At 37.8% G+C, this 20,514-nt stretch overlaps 1 protein-coding gene across 3 annotated transcripts in view; it reads right to left on the bottom strand.

Moving 5' to 3' along the window:
- RAB3IP (RAB3A interacting protein) overlaps nucleotides 1-20,514 on the bottom strand; it is a 29,365-nt gene extending 8,851 nt beyond the window's left edge. The window contains exons 1-8 of one of the 3 annotated variants that reach the window (XM_035336869.1): nucleotides 20,486-20,514; nucleotides 19,607-19,714; nucleotides 14,074-14,349; nucleotides 13,617-13,878; nucleotides 6,192-6,287; nucleotides 3,583-3,660; nucleotides 3,021-3,224; nucleotides 144-272 (exon numbers count right to left, since the gene is read on the bottom strand). In XM_035336869.1, the coding sequence (XP_035192760.1) occupies nucleotides 144-272; nucleotides 3,021-3,224; nucleotides 3,583-3,660; nucleotides 6,192-6,287; nucleotides 13,617-13,878; nucleotides 14,074-14,324 (1,020 nt within the window). In that variant the 5' untranslated portion in view covers nucleotides 14,325-14,349; nucleotides 19,607-19,714; nucleotides 20,486-20,514. The remainder of the gene's footprint in view (nucleotides 1-143; nucleotides 273-3,020; nucleotides 3,225-3,582; nucleotides 3,661-6,191; nucleotides 6,288-13,616; nucleotides 13,879-14,073; nucleotides 14,350-19,606; nucleotides 19,715-20,485) is intronic. The other 2 variants (XM_035336883.1, XM_035336878.1) reach the window with 2 other exon arrangements.

Raw genomic sequence — 20,514 nt, 5'->3', positions numbered from 1 at the left:
AATCTTAGGTACTTCATTATAAACTGTCATAATCTAATGGAACACAAATGGTAAAGCTTCATATGAAGAGATTTTAATAGTCAACTAGCTTCATGGAACGTATTTAAAGGAAAAGTGTCAGTGACAACATGTAAACTGTTTACCTCACTTTTTGAGAAGGTTAAACATGGAAAAATATCTTCCCGATAAATTTTGTCCAAGAAAGGACATGTTCTGTCCATAGTAGGCTCATCCTTCCAAGATCTGAATTCATTGTACAAAGATAGGTCAGCCTAAAACACAAAGATTGACATATTTAGTACTGTAATCATCACACCAGTGTTGACCATCTACAAATATCCACAGGTAAATAATGAGCCTGAAGACTACATCTCCTACCACACTGAAAGAATATTACTATGCCCTAGCTACAAACACCTCCTTAAATTCACTTTCCTAAGTTATGTGACACTAACTTGACATGCTCAGACTGGCTTTGAGATTCTGTTGACAGAGACTTCAGCACCTTTTCCCTCCAAGAAGTTCTCAGATCCCTTTTTTGTATTATAACAGGCTTACCAAAACCAAAACCTAAAGGTATATGGAAAGATATAAACTGCAGGCCAAAGATAGGTCAGGAAGGTCAGGGGAATAAAACCCAAAGATGAGATGCAACAAAGGGAAGAAATAGAGTCCTGTAGAAAAAGGGCCCCTAGAAATGGCAGGCAATCATGCAGAATGAGGAAAAAAAAAAAAAAAATGACTGCAGTCAAAGCACAGAAGTCAAACAAAAACACTACTAAAGTAGAAAAATGAGAAGCAGATCCCAATGTTGTTCCCTCTGTGATCTTAGTTTGCCACTCCACTCCAGAATAAAAGAAAAAAATGGAGTGCAAAAAGAAGGAGTGAGGATGAAAAGCAGTATTCTAAGAGAATGTATTTTAAAGAAAACCCTAGACACTACCAAAAAATATTAATACTGCTTTTACAATATGTATATGTAAAAGTAAATGGGATTTTAAAGTCTCATAATATTAAAAACAAATTATGTCGATGAGATAGTGAAAAAGGGAAAACAATGTATGCTAAACAAAACAAATTTTGATTCTTAATTCATTTTAAAAGATCAGAACCAACCTCTTTCAGTCTTTTATTCTTTACCATGCATCACCCTCTCTCTGAACGCCCAGCACTTTACCGTTCCTTTACACATTTCAGGGAGTACTTTTGTTTCTTTTTTTTCCTTGTAAAGAAATCTACCAAAATTAGACTGCAGATTTGTTTTCCATTAGAGCTACTTGCCTTGCACTCAGGTACAATCAGGACCGACCATCTTAATTAAGCTTTTCCATAAATGTTCTGGTTGCTAGGCCACCGGCCTCATTTCATGAATGAAACTCTATAGGTGTAACTTGCTCCCTAAAGGAGCATTTCCCATACCATAAAACCCACCTTAGGTTTGGTTTTAAAATGAGTACAATCAGGAGATACCAGCAGAAAAATGCTATTTTAGAATCATACAATACAAATCAAAAAATTGTACTGCATTTCTTAGCAACTATTGGTTATTTTCTGTATCTAACTCAATTCATCCAAACCTACAATTTATAAATAAGCTGCCTTGAAAAAATTGCTCAGTGAATATAGCTTCCTGCTCTTCCTTTCCAATCTACACTGTTACGTGTATATCTGCGCCCTGCCTTTACTTCCACTTTCACTAAATCAAAATTTTGATTACCTGCAATCAAATACACAGCCAATAGTAACTACAATTTGTAAAATTTTAATGTTTTAATTTTACAGTAAAATACATTCGAGAAACATTTCAGTTCTTTAAAAAAAAATAAAAAAAAAAACACTGATGCATTTATCATCCAAGCAGCTATTCAGTTTGCCTAAAACATGTTCAATAGCAAAAGCAGTAGACACATTTACTTATCCTTGAGGTTATTCCCAAATACTAGAGAGTAGTTGTCTGGGATGCTGGCACCCAGAGCTTAGTTTCCAGAGCTTTCTCATTAATAATCATTAATAGTTGTCCACCATTCATCTTCACCCTGTCACCTGTGATTGTATCGATGGTTGCTCTACCTTCAGAGTGTCTCAATGTAAAGAGCCATAGTCAGAAAGTCACACACAGAAAGGCTTCTATTGCTTTGATCATGTCACACTTCTCTGTATTTTCATTCTGTCTTTTCTGAGATGGAGGTATCATAGCTGCGTGCAGAAATGGATGCATATATTTACCTCCCTGTTCATACATCAGTGTAACACTTTTTGTTTTGCCATTTGTTCCTTTCCAAACAAATCCTAAGTCTCTGTGGGTCTTTGACCAATACTGAACACTGACATGGTATCTTCAGAGAATTACCTACAAGTACACTTAATTATTTTTCCTGCATTATGTAACTAATTCCAAGCCCACAGCTGCACGTCTGCTAGAGTTGCCTTTTTTTTTTTGTCTAGATAAATTACTTCTCATTAATTGATTTTGAAGTTCATCTGCTGCTCCACTACCCATTCACTGACATGAGACAGACCCTTCTCACAACTCTTTGGACAATTTCAGGTACTACATTCTGAGGACCTGAGAACCAAGCTATTCCCTCAGTATTTCCCCATTCTCAACAGCCTGAGCAGTTAAAAACAGAGGCCCTCTGGGACTCCTGTGATAACTCTTCTTCTCTAATAAATTATCATTGATTCTGTTCCCTCCCCCCAACTCCTTTCACCCATTATTGATCTACAAAATGATGACTCCTCTTGTGACAATTTTCTGTGAAAAGTTTATGAAAGCTTACGAACTTCCAGTGGTGGACTTTGTTTTTTTTGTTTTGTTTTTTAAAAAAGGCAACTAGAGCTTGCTGTCCAGTTGTACTGTTGTTATGCAACACCTACTGATGTGTGTAAAAACAGTCTTTCATTAACAGAAATATCTCTTCAATAAACAGTATTGCAAGATTTAGCATATACTAGAGAAAAAACACTGTGAGAAAAAAACAATAAAACTTGCTTATCAGCAAAAAGAGGACAATCCTTACCTCTTTGCAGTCTTTTACAATTGGCTGCATCATGGTAAGGTCCTGATGACTGCCACCCATAGCACTACTTGTACTCTTGTTTCTTGCATGCCCTTTCTTAAAAGGAGTTTTGACACCAGACTGAAGCTCCTTAGTCGGAGATGTCGGTGAAGTAGACAATACTAGCGTTTTCAATGCTGCTACTTCAGCCTGAAGGACATCAATCTTGAAAATAAAAATAGAAAGTCAAACAAAAATATCGTATTAGCCTACAAACGTGTTAAATCATTTAACAATTTCCAATTACCTCTGTTCAAATCCAAATTTCCTTTTCCAGCAGTACTAACACAAATCGCTATGCAACTGCCTATTTTAATAACACTGGCTTCTTGCACACCTTGCTAGCTATCTGATAAGATTCCAAAAAAGACTCTACATCTATCAGTGTTAGCTAAGAAGAGTTCAAGGCAACACAGAACAACTCAGTATATATTTTAATAATGTATGCACATATTTTTATCGTTCACACTATAGTTTTGTAACTATGTGAAAAGACAAAGCAAACAAGTTGGAAAAAACTCACTTTTCCCTGTGCTTCTTTTAACTGTTTTTCTGCTGCAGCTTGTTTGACATTTGCTTCTTTAACCATTTTATGTGCTTCCTGTAAAAAAACATTTAGCAGGTGTAAATGCTTCAATAAATTTACAAGATCAAGTTTTAAAAAAACTACAGTTGTATCACACTTGTGCTTCACAAAGATTACTTGTGAAACTTGTAAGCTGTACAACAATCTGCTGAAGCTATATAGTTACATACCAAAAATCTATTATTTGGATTCATCACTGCACCAGCAAGTTCCTTCTCCTTGATCTTGAGCCCAGACAGAGATATTCAGAAATTCCTCCCAGTCACAGCCGCCACCACCACCACCCCCCTCCAGCAGAAACAATACCTGTCATGAATACCAGGCTCTGGTCACATTTCAGGAGCTGACAAATGAAGTTCCTTGACCCCCAATAGAAAAATTTAACTGGTAGCAACAAAAGCAACACGGGCACAGCAGCACATTCAAAAGAACTTCTCCCTTCTTCTAGCCAGAATAACCAGTTTTAATCAGCTGTAAACTTCTGCATGAAAAAACTGGCCAAACAATTGAATTGAATTCTTACTGACAATTTTAAAAAATTAAAGTAAAAGCTTAAAAGTAGTTTATGGATTAATAAACATTTCTTAAGTAGAACAGAAAAACACTAAAACCCAACCCAAGTAAGCAAGCTAATAATGAACAAAGCATAAAAGGACTGGGACTTTTTTCAAACATCTTTTTACCTCAGACTTCTAAGCCTTTTGTCTGCATAATGTATTTGTTTAGGCTCTGATCCAGCAATTTATGCCTGTGATCAAATTTCTGTTCTTATTTGGTACTTACTGAAGGCAACAAGAACTGAAAGATCAGGGCCACTGACTAAATTACTTGGGATAGGATTCTTCTCATATCTGTAAAGCGCCTAGCACATATCTGGACGCTATATAAATAAAACAAAAATGTCATTCATCATCACACCAGAACATCTGGCTCCCATCATCATTCAACACAGCTGTGTAACATGGGTTCATAAAAGTCTCTTAAATAGTGACAGACACATGCAGGAATGGGCACTTGCACATCTATACAATGTGTACAAATACATTTAACATTGACCATGCAAGTTTCTGCTTAGTGATGCACCTTTAAAAGCAAAGCATGTTGCAGTGCTATTACAGTGTGATAATGGAATATATACATCCAGCTGTGCAAAACAAGTCTTGATCCTCCAGTGGGCTACATTAATATAAACTCCAGCATATCCACCCGTACACTCACGAAATTAATGGGATTCAGAAGAGAACGTGAATCCAAGGGCTGTAGATCCAAGTGCAAAAATCAAGAAACCTTAACACTGGTTTATTAGAGACTCTTAGTGAAATAACAACACAAAAGAAAATTCATGTGACATGCCCACAACAGCTGGGAGTTCTGAATAATTAAAACTCATTAAATAATCATTAATAATGTGTTACATCTCAAACATAGCTTTAACAAACTGACACATTGTTTTAATTTATCAACTGTCATTAACATAAAATTACATGGGTAATTATGTCTATTCCTCTACAGTTGCCTGTCCATCACCTTCCTCCACCCAACCTACAGAAATGTTTATGCTAAAAAGTAGCTTTCCAGCTTTTCATGTTTACTCTACATGCAGAAGCTTCTTAAAATATTAAGTAACTTTGCCCTACTGGGATGATGAAATAAATTGCATCGCCAACCCACAGTGAAATCTGTTATTTCGTTTTTGAACATGAATATCTTCCAGTTTTTATAGCACTTGTGTACCATTACAATTTCAACAATATTAGTTCTAAAAACAAATCTAATGTTTTTATCTCTATGCATATGCTGAAAAACAATACTTACAATTTGGTAAACACAAAGTATCTCTAGTTTATGAAACTTATTCCAACAGGTTTGTATATCGTAATTTAGCTTCTAGGTATCCCATGGCAAAATGACAACCAATTCTGTTTCAAGTGTGGATTTAAGATTTTTTTTTCTGTTTAATGCAAGCTCATATTCTTTGTTGGCACCACTGCTCTTTTCTCAAATGAAAAGGCCCCACTTAGAGTTCAGGGCTTCTCACTTTGCAACCAGGTTCCACCATGGTGCATCACTCAGTTTCTCTTCAAGTTTGTGGGAGTAACATGCTGCCAGACCCAAAATTCAAAAGCTGAAAGCATGGTTAAGTTATATACTGTGCTACCTCCATTGATCTGGAACTATGTTATTTTGCATGTAATCACCATGACAACCCCAAATTTAGCTCTTATCTAGATAGCCTTGTTGTCAGACAGAGAAGCTGTCTCAAAATAGTTATGCCAAAAAATGAGCCTCAATAGTTTTAAGCTTTCTGACACATTTGCCTTATTTTCTTCATTTTGTGTCTAGGCAAATTGACAAGCTCAACATCTCTCATCTAAGTGAAAAGTCTACTGCTTGTTCTTAAGCCTCTACCAACGCACCCAGGTCCTCAGAACACAAATCCCTTTACAAGCTTATTGCAGAAAAATTCAGCATTAGATACACTGATTCTACATAAAACATCTGGCTCAGCTTCCTTTAAGTATATCACATCGAAGACTCCAACAAACCTCAAACAGACTAGCTGTAAGTTCTTCCAATTCCTGTCCAAGTTGATCTCGCACTTTAGAAAGCCTTTCACATTCTTCATCTTTTAACTTCAGCTCCTATGGAAAATTGAAAGTTATTTATTCTGACTTAGAGTAGTAATTTGGCCTTTTAAAGCTAATACTACAGAGAAGGGGAAAAAGAGAAAAAAATATCAGAGGAACACAAAACCTTCACTAAACAAAGCCTTTCAAAATGTTAGTCTTAAAACTAGAAGCAATTAAATTAACGCTGTGCATACATAGCTGTTTCTTCCTCTATACAGCAATCTACCAGGCCAATCTACAGTATCTCTAATCTAAACATCAGCATTTCCAAAATTCAGAGGTAAAAAAAGCTTGTCTTCTCTTAAAAGTATAGAAGACTACAGTCCATTAAAATATAGATAAAATTAATTACAGGGACAGACAGAATACCAGTTCTGTTTACCCATTCCTTAACAGACACTTAAAAGTAATCCATAAGTATTTGGTTTTGTTGTTTAAAAGAAAAAAGGTTTCAAAAATAGCTTTGCCTCAAGACAATCCCCAATTCTCTTACAATCTTAAAACATATCTTACTATAAATAGTGTCTCGCCTGTAGGTCTCCTTATGACTAACATAATTACAAAATCATACTGTGATTTTATCTGTAACCTTTGTTTATGTAGAGATACATAAATCATATGAAAATAGCTTATGAAATTCAAAATGGTATTTGTCTATGATAGCACTAAAACATCACTTAAGTGAAGAAGGCACTTAGTACAGATTTGGCAGTATACGGGATACACATGCCCAATCTCGTCTGTATTTTCCCAAGTCTGAGGAAAAAGTGCAGTATTTTGGCAGAGGAGTACAAAAAGTTTGACTGGGAATTTGAGAGAAGAGTTCCTCTCCCCTCTCCCACCTATTAAATGCTGGAAGCTCTAGCAAGAAAGAAAAGGATGGAGAGAATAAACAAGGGAAAGAAAAGCAGAAAGCAGACCATTCTGACCTTTCGTGCATTTCTTTTGGGCATAACTCCCCTCCCATCCACAATCCCCATCTAGCTCTTCTCCATCTTCTTTCCTCCCTGCCCATCTAGCTTCTACAGTACTATCACGCCTGGGAGGTAGGGACCAAGCCTGTCCCTGGTACGTCAAAGACTCCAGACACAACCTAACAACAGTTACGCTTCCAAATCCTCCAGAAACCAGCACAGAACAGACCTGCCTTCAGAAAGCGCTGGGAGGCCAGACCCTACAGAATCACAAAGAGGCCAAAATGTCAGCTTCCGTACGTTTCTAGGAGGTAATTAGTATTTCTCCCAAAGTCTTCATGGTTGAGTAATGCTGTACACAACAGTGTGGGAAACTACTCCTCGCCTTGCAGCAGGCTCTCAGTTTCTGCAGTGAACTGGCAGCAGGTTTTCGTCTAACATGAAAGTCTCATCTGACTCCAGCCCCTAAATCTGATCCCTTTTTAAGACCCATGTATTGAAAAATGCATTATTTCTTTTTTCTTTTATTTAATTTTGAACATTTTCATCAATTTTTAGTTTAGTTTATTTGCTATTTTACTTTCCATACATAGCTCTTTGAAAGGTACCACTTAAACGTTGTGTTTTTTTTTTTCCCAAACATGATTTTTTTTGATAGTACCCAACTCCTACTTACTATATACTATACTGTACACAATGACCTATTTCTCAGGAAAAAAAATAAAAAATAAAAAGAAGGAAGATAGATACAGATGGAGGGAAAAAGGAATACAGAAAATTAAAAAGAGAAAAGATACTGAACAAAGAAAATCTAATTATTTGTTGCTTTAAAATATTTCCCATATAAGGTATGGTTGTTAATAGGGAAATGAAAGATTTGATGCAAAATTCTTAAAGCTTAAGTTTTATGTGTTCCTATAAATACAGAGAATATATCAATACTTTTTAATTCTTTCACTGATTTATAAGGAAAATGGTATGCACATCTTTAATACAGAAGTGCTACAAAACATCGTAAGAGGAGGTTGTATTAAGATTCAGGTCAAGAGCTATCAAACTCACAACAAAGGCAGAACCAACTTGGTTCACTTTTGGCCTATCACCACCAATACACTATTCCAGGCAAGACTCTTGCAGCTTTGCCTGTAACTGGGAAGATTAGGGGGAGGCTTAGATTAAAATGTAGGCAGATGAGTAAAGCTACTTAATGAAAGGAAAAGGGAGACGACAGCGTGCAGTGTATTGCACACAGCTGCTGAGCTGCATTTGTCAAATATTGGGCAAATTTCTGTGACACGACTCCGAAGGAGCACAATATACCACGTTATTTTGTCACTTAAGTTTAATAGCTCCAGCTGACGGTTTTTATGCAGGAAAGAAATAAAGAATACCCAAAGCAAAAGCTTATCAGTTATTAGAGCCATTACCACCACTTGTGCCTTAAAGCCATTACTGAACACTTTCCAGCCATACATAACACAGAGGCAGAGAAGACAAACATGTGCACTAGATTAACCATCCCTGCTGCAATCCTTCCCACATTACTGCTCTGATACAGCACATGAAGATGAGCTATTGTAAAGCAGAACACACAGTTACTGAAGTATAGGTGATAAAAAATTCAAACTTGCATGAAAAACATTTTTTTTAAAAATATATATATATTCCTGTACCAAATGGTTGTATTATTGCTTATTTCACTTTGACCTTCATGAACAGAGTACAGGGTGGGTCTTTAGAGAAAAACAGTGCGATAAGGCATGCAAATTGCTGCTTCAAAATAATGTTTGAAATTCTAGAAAGAAAGTCATCCTGGATCTAGTTCAGCAATTTAAGCAAGTCATCACTGAATGCAAAAGATCAAGAAAAGAACAAAAATCTTCTAGAGATATCACCTAAAGTCAGAACTGCGGAATACGGCTGAATTCTGAAGTTGAAAAAAAAAAAAAAAAAAAGTTGGCACCTTAATAGAATATATTTAATTTGTCTGGTCTTCATTCAGCACCCACACAGAAATTTGTCTTCTGGAACCACATTTACATGGGTTTTCAATGCGATTGAACCGTTGATGGATCTGAATTGAATTGACTATTGAATTATATGTCCTATGGTGTGGCTGAAGATGCTTGCTTTGCATGCATGTAGTCTTCTACTTGCCTGAAAAAAATTTGATGCCTGCCACATACTACAACAGCATCAGCCAGCAGTGTGAAAACAAGTCCTTCGTCACTCAAAGACAGCAACAAACTCCTACAACACCCTCAGAGAAACCATCTTAAACACTGACAAGCCAGCGGCCTTACAATTCAACTCTTTGTTTTAGAGAAGTTTGCAAGCATACTCTTTGGTGGAGTTTGGGATGGTATGTTTTTCTGGAGCTTTCTCATCTTTATTCTTGATTAATTTATAAGCAAGTGACAGCAGAAATATAAGAATGCCAAATGTTCTCATATACTGCTCTGGGAATTCCTGGGCAGTTATTGTGAATCTATTTTTTCCTTAATCCACGCCGTTTCTAAAAACACCGTATTTTTCTGTGAAAAAAATACAGATTTAACCTACAGCAGTGTTAGCCTACTCAGAAACACTGTGATGATAACATCTGTTACACTGGATTCTTTGACAATACGGGCAGAACAATGGAAAAATCCACTTCAAACCCTGTATCACTATGCACGATCTGAAGACATAAATAAAACTCATTAGTCCAGTTTGATCTTATGACATGAAGAATGCATACAGAAACTGAAGCCTCTGAAATAAAATCCAAGTCTGAGTACCATGCTCCAAAAAAAATGCTGATATTTAAAGTATCATGTTTTATACTGTTAGTCTTTCACAAAAATCACTGTACTGGTGTAAGAAAACCTCTCAATTTCACTCTACTAGGGAAAAATCAATAATGTAAATTTCTATTACAAAAACCAACCTGTTTTAGTCATTGCCAATAAGCCTACAGATCTTACTCTAAAGATAGTAGGAAGCATGGAATTCATTCTCAAACTGAGTGTGGTATTTACTGTCATAATTTCTGGTAGACTGCTCTTTCCTCATTGGGAAAAGGGGCCACTCATCAGTGAGAGCTGAAAATTACAACAGAATCACAGAATCACCTAGGTTGGAAGAGACCTCCAAGATCACCGAGTCCAGCCTCTGACCTAACACTAAGTCCTCCACTAAACCATATCCCTAAGCTCTACATCTAAATGTCTTTTAAAGACCTCCAGGGATGGTGACTCCACCACTTCCCTGGGCAGCCCGTTCCAATGTCTAACAACCCTTTCGGTAAAGAAGTTCTTCCTAATATCCAACCTAAACCTCCCTTGGCACAACTTTAGCCCATTCCCCCTGGTCCAGGAGAAAACATATCAACACAGAACATTAAGTTTCCCTCTGCAGTTACAGATGACATCATTATATTGACAGTCAGATTCATGACTGAGTAACTTCATGGTCAAGTCACACAAAAATTCAAGGAAAATGTGACCATGAACTGACACAGCTCAGAAACTGCACACAAGCTATCCAAAAATACATGCAGTATGGCAGTTGCTTAGTATGAAGAACAAACAGAAGGTATCCCTTTGCAAAGGCTCCATTAAACCTCAACATCAAGAAATACCATATATCAAAATGGCATCATTGTTCTCTCTGTGTTACCTAAATGTGGTTTAGTATAGCTACAGTGTCACAGCTCAATCCATACATGGCTGAAAAAAAATACAAATGTACAGAGGCCTGAGGAGATAAGGTCCTGGGCACTGAACCACTAAGCTTTTTAACTCCTTCACAATTTTCTTGATTTTTCTCTTAAAAATGGGAGTAAAACACATGGAAAGGTTCAGATTATTTAAAGCAAGGGCTCTTCAGCTCCACTCTGCTGAGTACAGCCAGAAAGTCTTAACTGAAAAAAAAAAAAAATGGCCTGAATGGGCTCAAAGAGTGAAAAATATCAAGTTTTAAAAGGTAGCATTTTGAGGCAAAAGTATGTCTAACCTTACACAGTGTTACTACAGAACGTTGCCCTACTGTTATTTCCAGCCCAACCACTCTCACAATCTTATGGTATGATTTGTGACTGCAACTTACCTAGATTGAAGCAGAAAATACATTTCCTCTCATCATGAAACAAATTTTTGGAAGATTTGGTTCTTCCAACAGCTTTGCCAGTAATGCTGTTCATTTTGAGAAGTGAATTCCTTAGACTGAATAAACACAAGGCATATATAGAAGTAGAGAAAACACCTTTATTCTATTCCTGAATAATTTGAAGAACCATAGTTAAATGTCCAAAAATTACATGTCATATATATATTCCTTAGGATAGCAAAAAGGAGAGCATATGAAGAAAAAAGTTGTATTCAAAGAAGCATGAAAAGAGTTTAGGTAATGGATCCCTAAGCCTCAAAATTCCTATTTCCGTTCTCACCACCCTTCCAATCACAACTGGAACAAATTCAAATCAATGTGTCTTTAACACATATCACAATTGCATACACAGTTTAGGTAAGAAATTTGGAACAAATGAAAAAGGTGAAACAGCAAATTTGTATCTACTCTGTTCAATCCTGGACAGTCCGTAAGTTTTCCAGGCTGAAGGAGTTCATAAAATTCAAGTGCAAATTGCAATTCTCTTTTTTCTCACTGTTCCTGACAAAGCTCATAAACTGAGGGAACCATAGAGGCTTAAAGAGAATCTTAAAAAATCATGTAAAAAACAATAAGCTGCACATAAGCGCCACCTATTAATTATAACCCTGCAGATTTTTACACAGCACTCATTGACAAAAGTGAATGTAGCTGGATATATACTCAAAGACTGCACGAGACTAAATACTGCAGAGTGGGCACAACCCTATATGAACAGTCATAACTTTTGGGAAGAAGCAGTTGGAGATTAATTAGGAATACAAAAAATTAGTCCCTATACAGGAAGTAGAAGAAATACTGTGACAGGAACAGGGTTTATCACTGTGCACTTTGTAGAGACTCCTGCATTACTGAGTAATTCTGAACCAGTGCAAGCTTAGGAAGACAGGCGGACAGAAGTTATTCACCTAGCGTAACACTGATAAGAATCAACCTAATATGCTGAGAATTATTAACAAGGACTTTGACATCAACATTCTCAAGTTAGAGCTGAATCAAGTTTTTAAGAACATCAGAAATGTTTGAAAATACTTAACATGCATTGTGTATGCCTTAGCAGCTTTAATGCTATTTCTTTTAAAACTACCTTAAGATATGAGCTGAGCTAGACATAAAACCCACGCAACTTTACACTGGATTAACATTTTCAGATAATTCAAAGGTTACAGTAACAGATCCAAGCTGCAGGTTTTAAGTATGTTAGCTATATTTCTCTAAGTTGTCAGGAGCTGGAAGCGCTCTTCTAAAGTTTAAAGTTTAAAAAGGTTCCAAGTTTAACTGCTAGGTTTATATATTCACATCCAAGGTCCTCAACATTAGCTCAGGTTAATGTTTCCTTTCTGTGGTCAAATGCTATGCACACAAACACCTCAGCAAAGGAAGCAACTACACAGTGACAAAACAGCCAAGAGAAGAAGTGATATCAAAATCCATATTCAAGATTCACAATGACAAGGGCAAATGCAGCTATGACAGAAATGATTACTACATTCAACGGAAAGGCAACGAGCACAGAGGAAAACAAGTTCAAACACAAGATAAAATGGGCTTAAATTGAAACAAGAGTGGAATCATGTAGAGGAGAGGAAAGGGCACAAGTACAAACAGCACAAAATCTACTGGAAAGTTCAAGCACAGAAAGATGTTAGAATGGTAAATAATGGCTTTGCATTTATATAGCACCATCCATCCAAACAAGACAAAGCGCTTTACAAATATTAACGAATTGAGCCAGTGTCCTCAAAGGCATCCATATTCAATTTGAAGTGTGGTGTAACAGTATTCTAAAGAACTTCAGTGACATCTTTATTGCTTCTTTCCTATACGGGCATTTGTCTATGATACATGGCAAGTACCCACGTTCTAAAATGTTTCTAAATTGACACAAGCTACACTTTCATACCATAGGAGAAAAGACTCCAGAGGCATATAATCAGCATTATAAAAACTTAGACTGTAACAAAAGCATGACAGAAAATTACTCCTATTCTCAAATGCCAGAATGAAGGAATGGCCTACATTTCAGAGAAAAAGAATGTTTAACCAGAAGCTGCAGCAAGAGCTTTCTGTGGTAAGTAGCTGCAGCATTAGAAAGAATTATTCCTTGATAGTGTTTTAAGACATTAGCACTGCAGCCATTCAGAATAACTTTACTTAAAATATATACATTGTAATAATCCTATTGCAAAAGAGTAGACTCGGACTGCCATCTATCATTCTGTCACATCAGACTCATAGTGAAGAAAGAAAAAGCAGGAGACAAGACAACAAGCCTTACCCTCTGAGCTTTTGCAAGTTCTTCTTTCAATCTTTCATAGCCCTTTTCTCTTACTTCCAGTACAGATGGGCTCCGTAAGTGAGATAAACTGTCTGTACTCAACCCAAAAATATCTTCATTTCCTTCAGCAACATCTGCTACTGTAGCACCCTGCAAAAACTCTCTCTCTGCATTATTGCTCTCCTTTCTGGAATTATTGTGATTGAATGACCCACCCTGGGGTCCAGAGGTAGAACAAAGTACTGCGTCGGTAACATTGATGCTGTAAAGAGAATGAGAGTTTTTTTTATTTATATTATATATTAAGAAGAAATATTTTAGAAATAGCAGTAGTAGTGCTGAATGCACTGTTACAGACACTATTTAATATTACATGCTATATTAAAATTCTATCTTTAGTAAAGCAAATAGTTTGTAAGCAAAAAAAAAAAAAAAAAAACAGATGCACGAAACTTACCTGACACCTGATATTTCTCCACAGTTCAGTTGTCTGGGAGACGAATAAACAGGTTGTGTGGGAAGGTCAGAAACATTTAATGCATTGGGTTGGATTGGCGCGGAGGACACAACAGAAGGATGCGGTCGGTAAATAACACTGGGTGAGGTAGTTTGTTCCTGAGTCCCTGGCTCATTTACTCCAAGAAGATCTGGTGTAGTAGGCGAAGCGAGGTTCACTTCATGAAAGCCTTCCAAGGAGTCACTGGCCATAATAAAAGCCTCATCATATGAAACCCTAAACAAAATAATCACATCATCAGAATGCAAACAGGAAACATTTGGTTATATCTTTATATAACTGCATATAGAGTTACAATCATTTGAAACTTAAAAAAATAGACAACTATGGTCAGAATACTTCATGATTTAACAGAAGCTGTGGACAAGTTTTGCACAAGTATCAACTTCAACCACCAAATATTTTTTTCCCCCGCATATTGGACTGTTGAGTTCAGAAGCTCTAATAGCAGGCCCCACGTCTAAACCAAATGATGAAATCGAGAACATGCACTATCATAGAATAAAGTCATCATTAATATAGTCTAGAACTGTTTTGTATCAAAACACAAACGTTTTACATTCAAGAGTAGGAGACCTGTGAGGCAGAAAAAAAATAATTTAACCTAAAGCTTCCACTTTTAATCTCAACGAAACAAATAATCTGAGACAGAAATCAGTGTACCTTTAAATAAATGAGAGTCCATAACAGTTTTGGTTAATTTATGTCTAACCTTGTAACAGTTCACTGAAGTGACAGAACTGGATGATAAGACTTCTCATGAAGCATGATCATGTGTATTTAATACATCACATAATTAAGTGAAGATTGTGTATTTAATAAGTATCGTACCAGAAATGAATTAATTCCATATAATACATATGAAAGGGTACGGTGAATTGGCAATCTGGACAATTTAACTCATTAACTTTTCATTTTCATTCCATGCTTTTCCTAAGACCAACATGGTAGAACAAGAATTATACAAAATCCCAGTAGAGAAGCTCTGATTTTCACCACGGTTTATCAGATCATAAAATCTTGGAATGATTCAAAACTATGAACTGGTAGTAGTATGAAGAAATTTGTGAAGGAATCACTTAGCAGCGATTACTCACTGCAGAAGAACACCCTCCGTAGTTTATAAATGAAGACAAGATTTAGGCTTTGCAGAGGTACCTTACATGGAAAGGAACTGCAGCATCTGACAGAATCCGTGGCGTTTTAGAGAGAAAATTTCCTTTGCTCTTTCTGTTGAAAAGAGCAGGTAAAGAGAAGATCTAGAAAGACGACAGATCCTAACCACAGAGGTCACCTGCTTACTGTTGTATGAACATCCAGCTCATTATTTCATACAACACACAGCAAATGTCAGGAATGGAATCCTCAAGAGTGTACACACACAAAACTTTTAGTTACATCAACGCTTTTTGGTCACCTTAGGGAACACCATTCCAAACTGTTTTGTGCCTCAGGTATTGTACTGAGCACTTACACATCCATGTTGAACAAGTTGCTTTACTACATTATGTAGTATATTTGGAGCAAAAGGTAGAAAATAATTTGTTCAGACAGCGTTACCTACAGTGTTGCTGCTCTTTGTTAATTGCTCCCAAAAAAAAAAAAAAAATTGCCCAGACTTGAAGCACAAAGGGCAAAGGGGACCTTACATAAACATAAACACAAAGGGACACCTACATGCTTTAAAATTCTATGCAGAAGTCTGTTTTGAGCAACATCTGTGCAAGCATCATTTACAAAGAAAACTGACACAATTTTGTACTTTGGAGCTTTTCTGTCATAATACAAAGAGCTAAGTTTTGAATTTCATTAAAGTAAGTTTGACAAATATTCTTGTTTGCTTTCCCTATAGTTCTTCTTAGCTATTACAAACGTTTTAATTATATGCTCTATGCAATGATAAAACCTGTTGAGTCAACAAATTAGAACCAAGGAACTGCCAAAGCTACAGGACATTTCTACAAGGTTAAACGTCCAAAAATGTGTTCAGGTCTACAGTAAAACTACTGCATATCAGCATTTAGCATTTAAGAAGCTAAATACTGCCATTTTGAAAAAAAAAAAATTGAGACTATCCCACTGAGCTGAAATTTTCCATGAATTTCTTCACAAAGCTGGTCTTAAATAAATATTATTTAGCCATTTCCAGAAGGAAAGTGCTCAGGAAAAACTTATTTATCAGTGTTGAATGTGTTCTTAGTATTTCTGTCCAAAAGGGCTGAGCCATTTGATGCAAACGCTGTGCAGCAAGCACACCAAGTAAACAGTGGGCCTGAAGGCGTGCCGTTCCTTATCCTTGTGATAAGTTACACAAATCCAGCTACATTATAAAGTGCACAAAGTCATGCTGGCTCACACAGAAATTAAATACATATATATATATAAGCCTGCTTATTACCTTCCAGACTTTCAAATCCATTTCCAGCTCTCCTCCCAGACTATCACATCATCTACAAGTAGTACGTTTATCCTACCTACACACCCCTGCTGCTATGAATCCTAGGGCTTCTCCTCCTAAACTGCCTACATCCTGCAGTGATCTTTATGGGCAACACCAAAAAAAAAAAAAATACGGAATTTCATTTACAAGACTATCACTCTGCTTGTACATGGAGTATCAATCTCAGCTTAAACAGACAAGACAGATTTATGAGTAAGTAAACCCACACGTACCTTCTCGGTTATTAAAAAGCAAGTTCTTTCTCATACAGTAAGTAAAAAAGTTACACAAGTTAACTGGCAGAGCTGAAAATAAAGCCCTTCAGCTAAACTCTTTCTATAGCCTGTCAAATGGGCACTCACAGGCGAACCATCTGTGTAAAACACTTCCCATTCACAACTTTTTTCCTCCCTAGTGTTACTTCTCACTTTGCAGTGAGCAGGCAGGCGCCGGGTAGGGGTGGTTTGCCCAGCGAAGAAGCCTACATCGAGTATCTCCGTTTTGAGACTGACCAACACTAGAATGCTGTTACCGAATGCCTGCCGAACACACGTTATGCTTTAATGAAACAGACATACGTGCAAGAAGCTAAGCAGTCCTAAAAAAAAAAAGTTATCTTTTGGGAAAGAGCTCTTAAAAGTAATGGTTAAAAAAAACATATACCAAATTTCAGTGTTATTAAACAGTTAAACAGGTTTAAGGCTTGGTGGGGAGTTCAGATCATCCACTAGCAACAGCCTTGCTGTGGAGGAACATGAAGCTTTTTTTGTTTGAGATGACAGCACGCAATTTGGATGACATGCAAAATTCAACTACTGTAATAAACTAGTGTGAAACAACAGCATAAGCTAATTTCCTTATACCTTCATCTGGAGATAAAGCCAATTTGGTGTAAGTTGTCATTTCATTACATCTCCATTGCCCCACTCGCACTGCTCATTATCCACATAAGTTCCCAAGGAAACTATGCACAAACCTGCCATTTATCTAAGATTAAATAAAAGCATACTACAAAAGAAATGAGTTGAACAACAATTTAATATGCCTCTATGGTTTCTAACAAGAAACAAGAACCGTGAACATTTTAAGCGGTCAAATTAAAACACTTCATCTAGTTTTCATGTTAATACTTTTAGAAGGGTTCAGCTACTGTCTGAATGGCAGCCGCCGATAACCAAATGCTCACAACCTCCCTGGAAAGCAGCAACTTGTCATGGATTGGTTTCTGTTGAAAAAGCAAAAATATTGCTTGAGACTGCCTACTACAAACCAAGTTTGTCTTTCACAAGCTGTTCAAAGTTGTCATCTTCAGCCTGGTGTTATTTAAAAGCAATTTCCTAACTGCTACAGCCCATTTAACAGCAACATTTCACCAAACATTTCACACATCAAGAGCATCGTTTTTAGATTTGATAAAGAGAATCATCACAACACAACTGTTACCTGCTCAAGGAAGAGGACGCAAGGAAAAAGAAGTTACTACTTCTGAAAGTTCTGATGACACGCAAATTCTAGTCAACAATTACCAAAAAACGGGTATATCACCTAGAGCGTTTTAATCTCCACACAGAAGGCTTTTCAAAACAGAATGAAGTCTCAAAGGCTTCATTTAAGAGACTCCAAAGCTCACTGCTATTAATACAGGAGGGGGCAGTAGCAGCAGGGGGAGCGGGCCACGAGAGGGGATTTTTTGGACCAGTTCCTCAGCAGGACTGAGGCACCATAAGGCCTGCATTCTTCTCAGTGGGCTTAAAAAAAATCAAGTTTCAAATAGTTGGCATTTATAGTCTGGAACATAATATGTTTCAAGTCCCAAAGAACTCAGCAGGGAATTACGGTGGCGGACTAATAAATACCTTTTAATGAAATAGTCCAGTTAAGTACTGCAACTCCATACTAACACCTACCAAATGCAAGCAGGCAGTTTAAAATTGTTTGTAAGGCTTATGTGGACGTTAATTTAAGGTTCAAAACACCAGATAAACTACAGCTATTCCATGTGAGACATACATTAGATGTTAGCCCTTGATAAAGAGTTCTGGTGGATTTTTTGTTTTACAGAACTAAACAGTGTTTTATATATAAGCTTAGCCACAAAATTCATACAAGTTTAAGCACTGTTACTGCTGCGAGCTCACTGCACATACACAATTCAAGATCTGGCACAGGAATTCCCTTAAAGGTTGCAGAAAATTCACACCTTTAAAATTATGATAGAACTTTTTACTTAAGGAGTCCAGATGTGCAACAAGTTATTCTGAGGGCAGCAACATACAAGAGAAAATAGAGTGTTCAACTACTCCAGTGCTTAAATGCAACTTTTGTCAGTGACCCTACACAACATATTTACTGATCAATAGCAAAATAAACAGGTAGGCATATCTACAGAATTTAAGAACTAGCAAAAAAAAAAAAAAAAAAAAAAAAAACACTTGGTTCATAAACGCATGATATTTTCCTAAGTATTATCTAATTATGATAATATTTTTCTATTGCATCCTCCCTAGTTTTGTCGTAAAATGCTGTGCAGGTGTTTTTCCCTTCTTCACCCTGTTAGCCATCCAAACACTATTTCACGCTGTTTTAAAGAAACATGTAAGACTATCTGACAGCAAGACTTCATGAAGTTAAAAGAATTTGTGTTTTGCTGAAGCGATGATTAAAAAAAAAAAAAAAAAAAAAAAAAGCTTATTTGAAAACTGTTATGGGGATATCTTCAACTAGAAAAAGAGGTGCAGACAGCAAGCTGCACCTCTTACGGGAAGAAACGAGCAGCACACGATTCAAAGATCTATATTTACAAAGTGCTTGTGAAACCTATAAATAAACACGGCTTAGAGTCTGCTAGTTAGCACACCTCTTATTCGAGGGGAAAATCAGTGCTTTGAGAGGTGGAATACCTCAAGATTTATTGTGAGCAAACGTTCAAAGAATGCTGTTCAGCTCAGAGCATCCAAACCAAGGAATGCAGCTGCAGACACTGTCCTCTTTCCGGGCGCTGTCCTCAAGGCAGGGAGCACTGCTCTGCCTTACCTTGGGAAGAACTTCACGGTGCCTCCTCGGGCTGGCGCCTGCTCACTCCGAGCGTGGCGGCAGCGTAATTCCTGCTGAGACTTGGCCTGAAGACCCTCTCATTTTCAGCTAACGCTAAAAATATTTAATTAGTGAGCTTAAGCAAAAGCGACCGCAGTTTTCACGGTGCACAAAGCTTTCTGAACGCGCGTGCAGGTAAGTTTAAAGAAATGTTACGTCTGAAGAAATGGCTAGGATACTATTAAAGAGTCTGATACAACTTCTGGCCAATTTACAGTAGTAATTTAAATGTCATATTAGAAAGGGGATTTTTTAAAAATAGTCAAAATACACAGTAATCTTCCGGGAAAAGCTGCAAGCTGATGGGGAACAGAGGGACCGGTTGACCTGGCATCCAGGCGAGCGTTCACCCCGTGCCAGTGGCGGTGGCGGATCCGGGGGCTGCCTCCCCCCGGGCTGCAACGGGACCCGCCAGCTGCCGGCGCTTGTTATTTATTAAAAAGGGGACCGCGGAGGGTGAATTATTTATCCTCCTTCCCCACCAGGTAACACTAGCCAGGCGAGGCAGAACCGCGGCAGGCCCGGCTTTAACCCGCCCCGCGCCGAGCCGTAACACAAACACCGCGGAAATCGCTGCAGCCGCGGGTTTCCCCCCAGATTTCGCCCCGAGCGGCCGCAACACGCTCCCGGACCGCCTCACCTCCCACCTGCCTCGCAAGGGGGCCGGGGCAGCGCGGCGGGGCTCGGCGCCCCACGCCGCGGTTCCCCCCCTCCCACCGCCTCAAGCGCGCCGACGGTTCAACGAAGCCCCCGAGACCCGCAGGCGGCACCGGGACCGGCTCCGGAGCCGCCGCCGCCGCCGCCGCCGCCGCCGCGTACCTGCGCCGAGCCAGCCCCAGCGGCCGCCG

Source organism: Oxyura jamaicensis, chromosome 1 (genome assembly GCF_011077185.1).
Source record: "Oxyura jamaicensis isolate SHBP4307 breed ruddy duck chromosome 1, BPBGC_Ojam_1.0, whole genome shotgun sequence".
In the NCBI taxonomy this organism is placed as follows: Eukaryota; Metazoa; Chordata; class Aves; order Anseriformes; family Anatidae; genus Oxyura; species Oxyura jamaicensis.
Note: the sequence above shows the minus strand (reverse complement) of the source record. Positions and strands in the feature narration are given on the sequence as shown.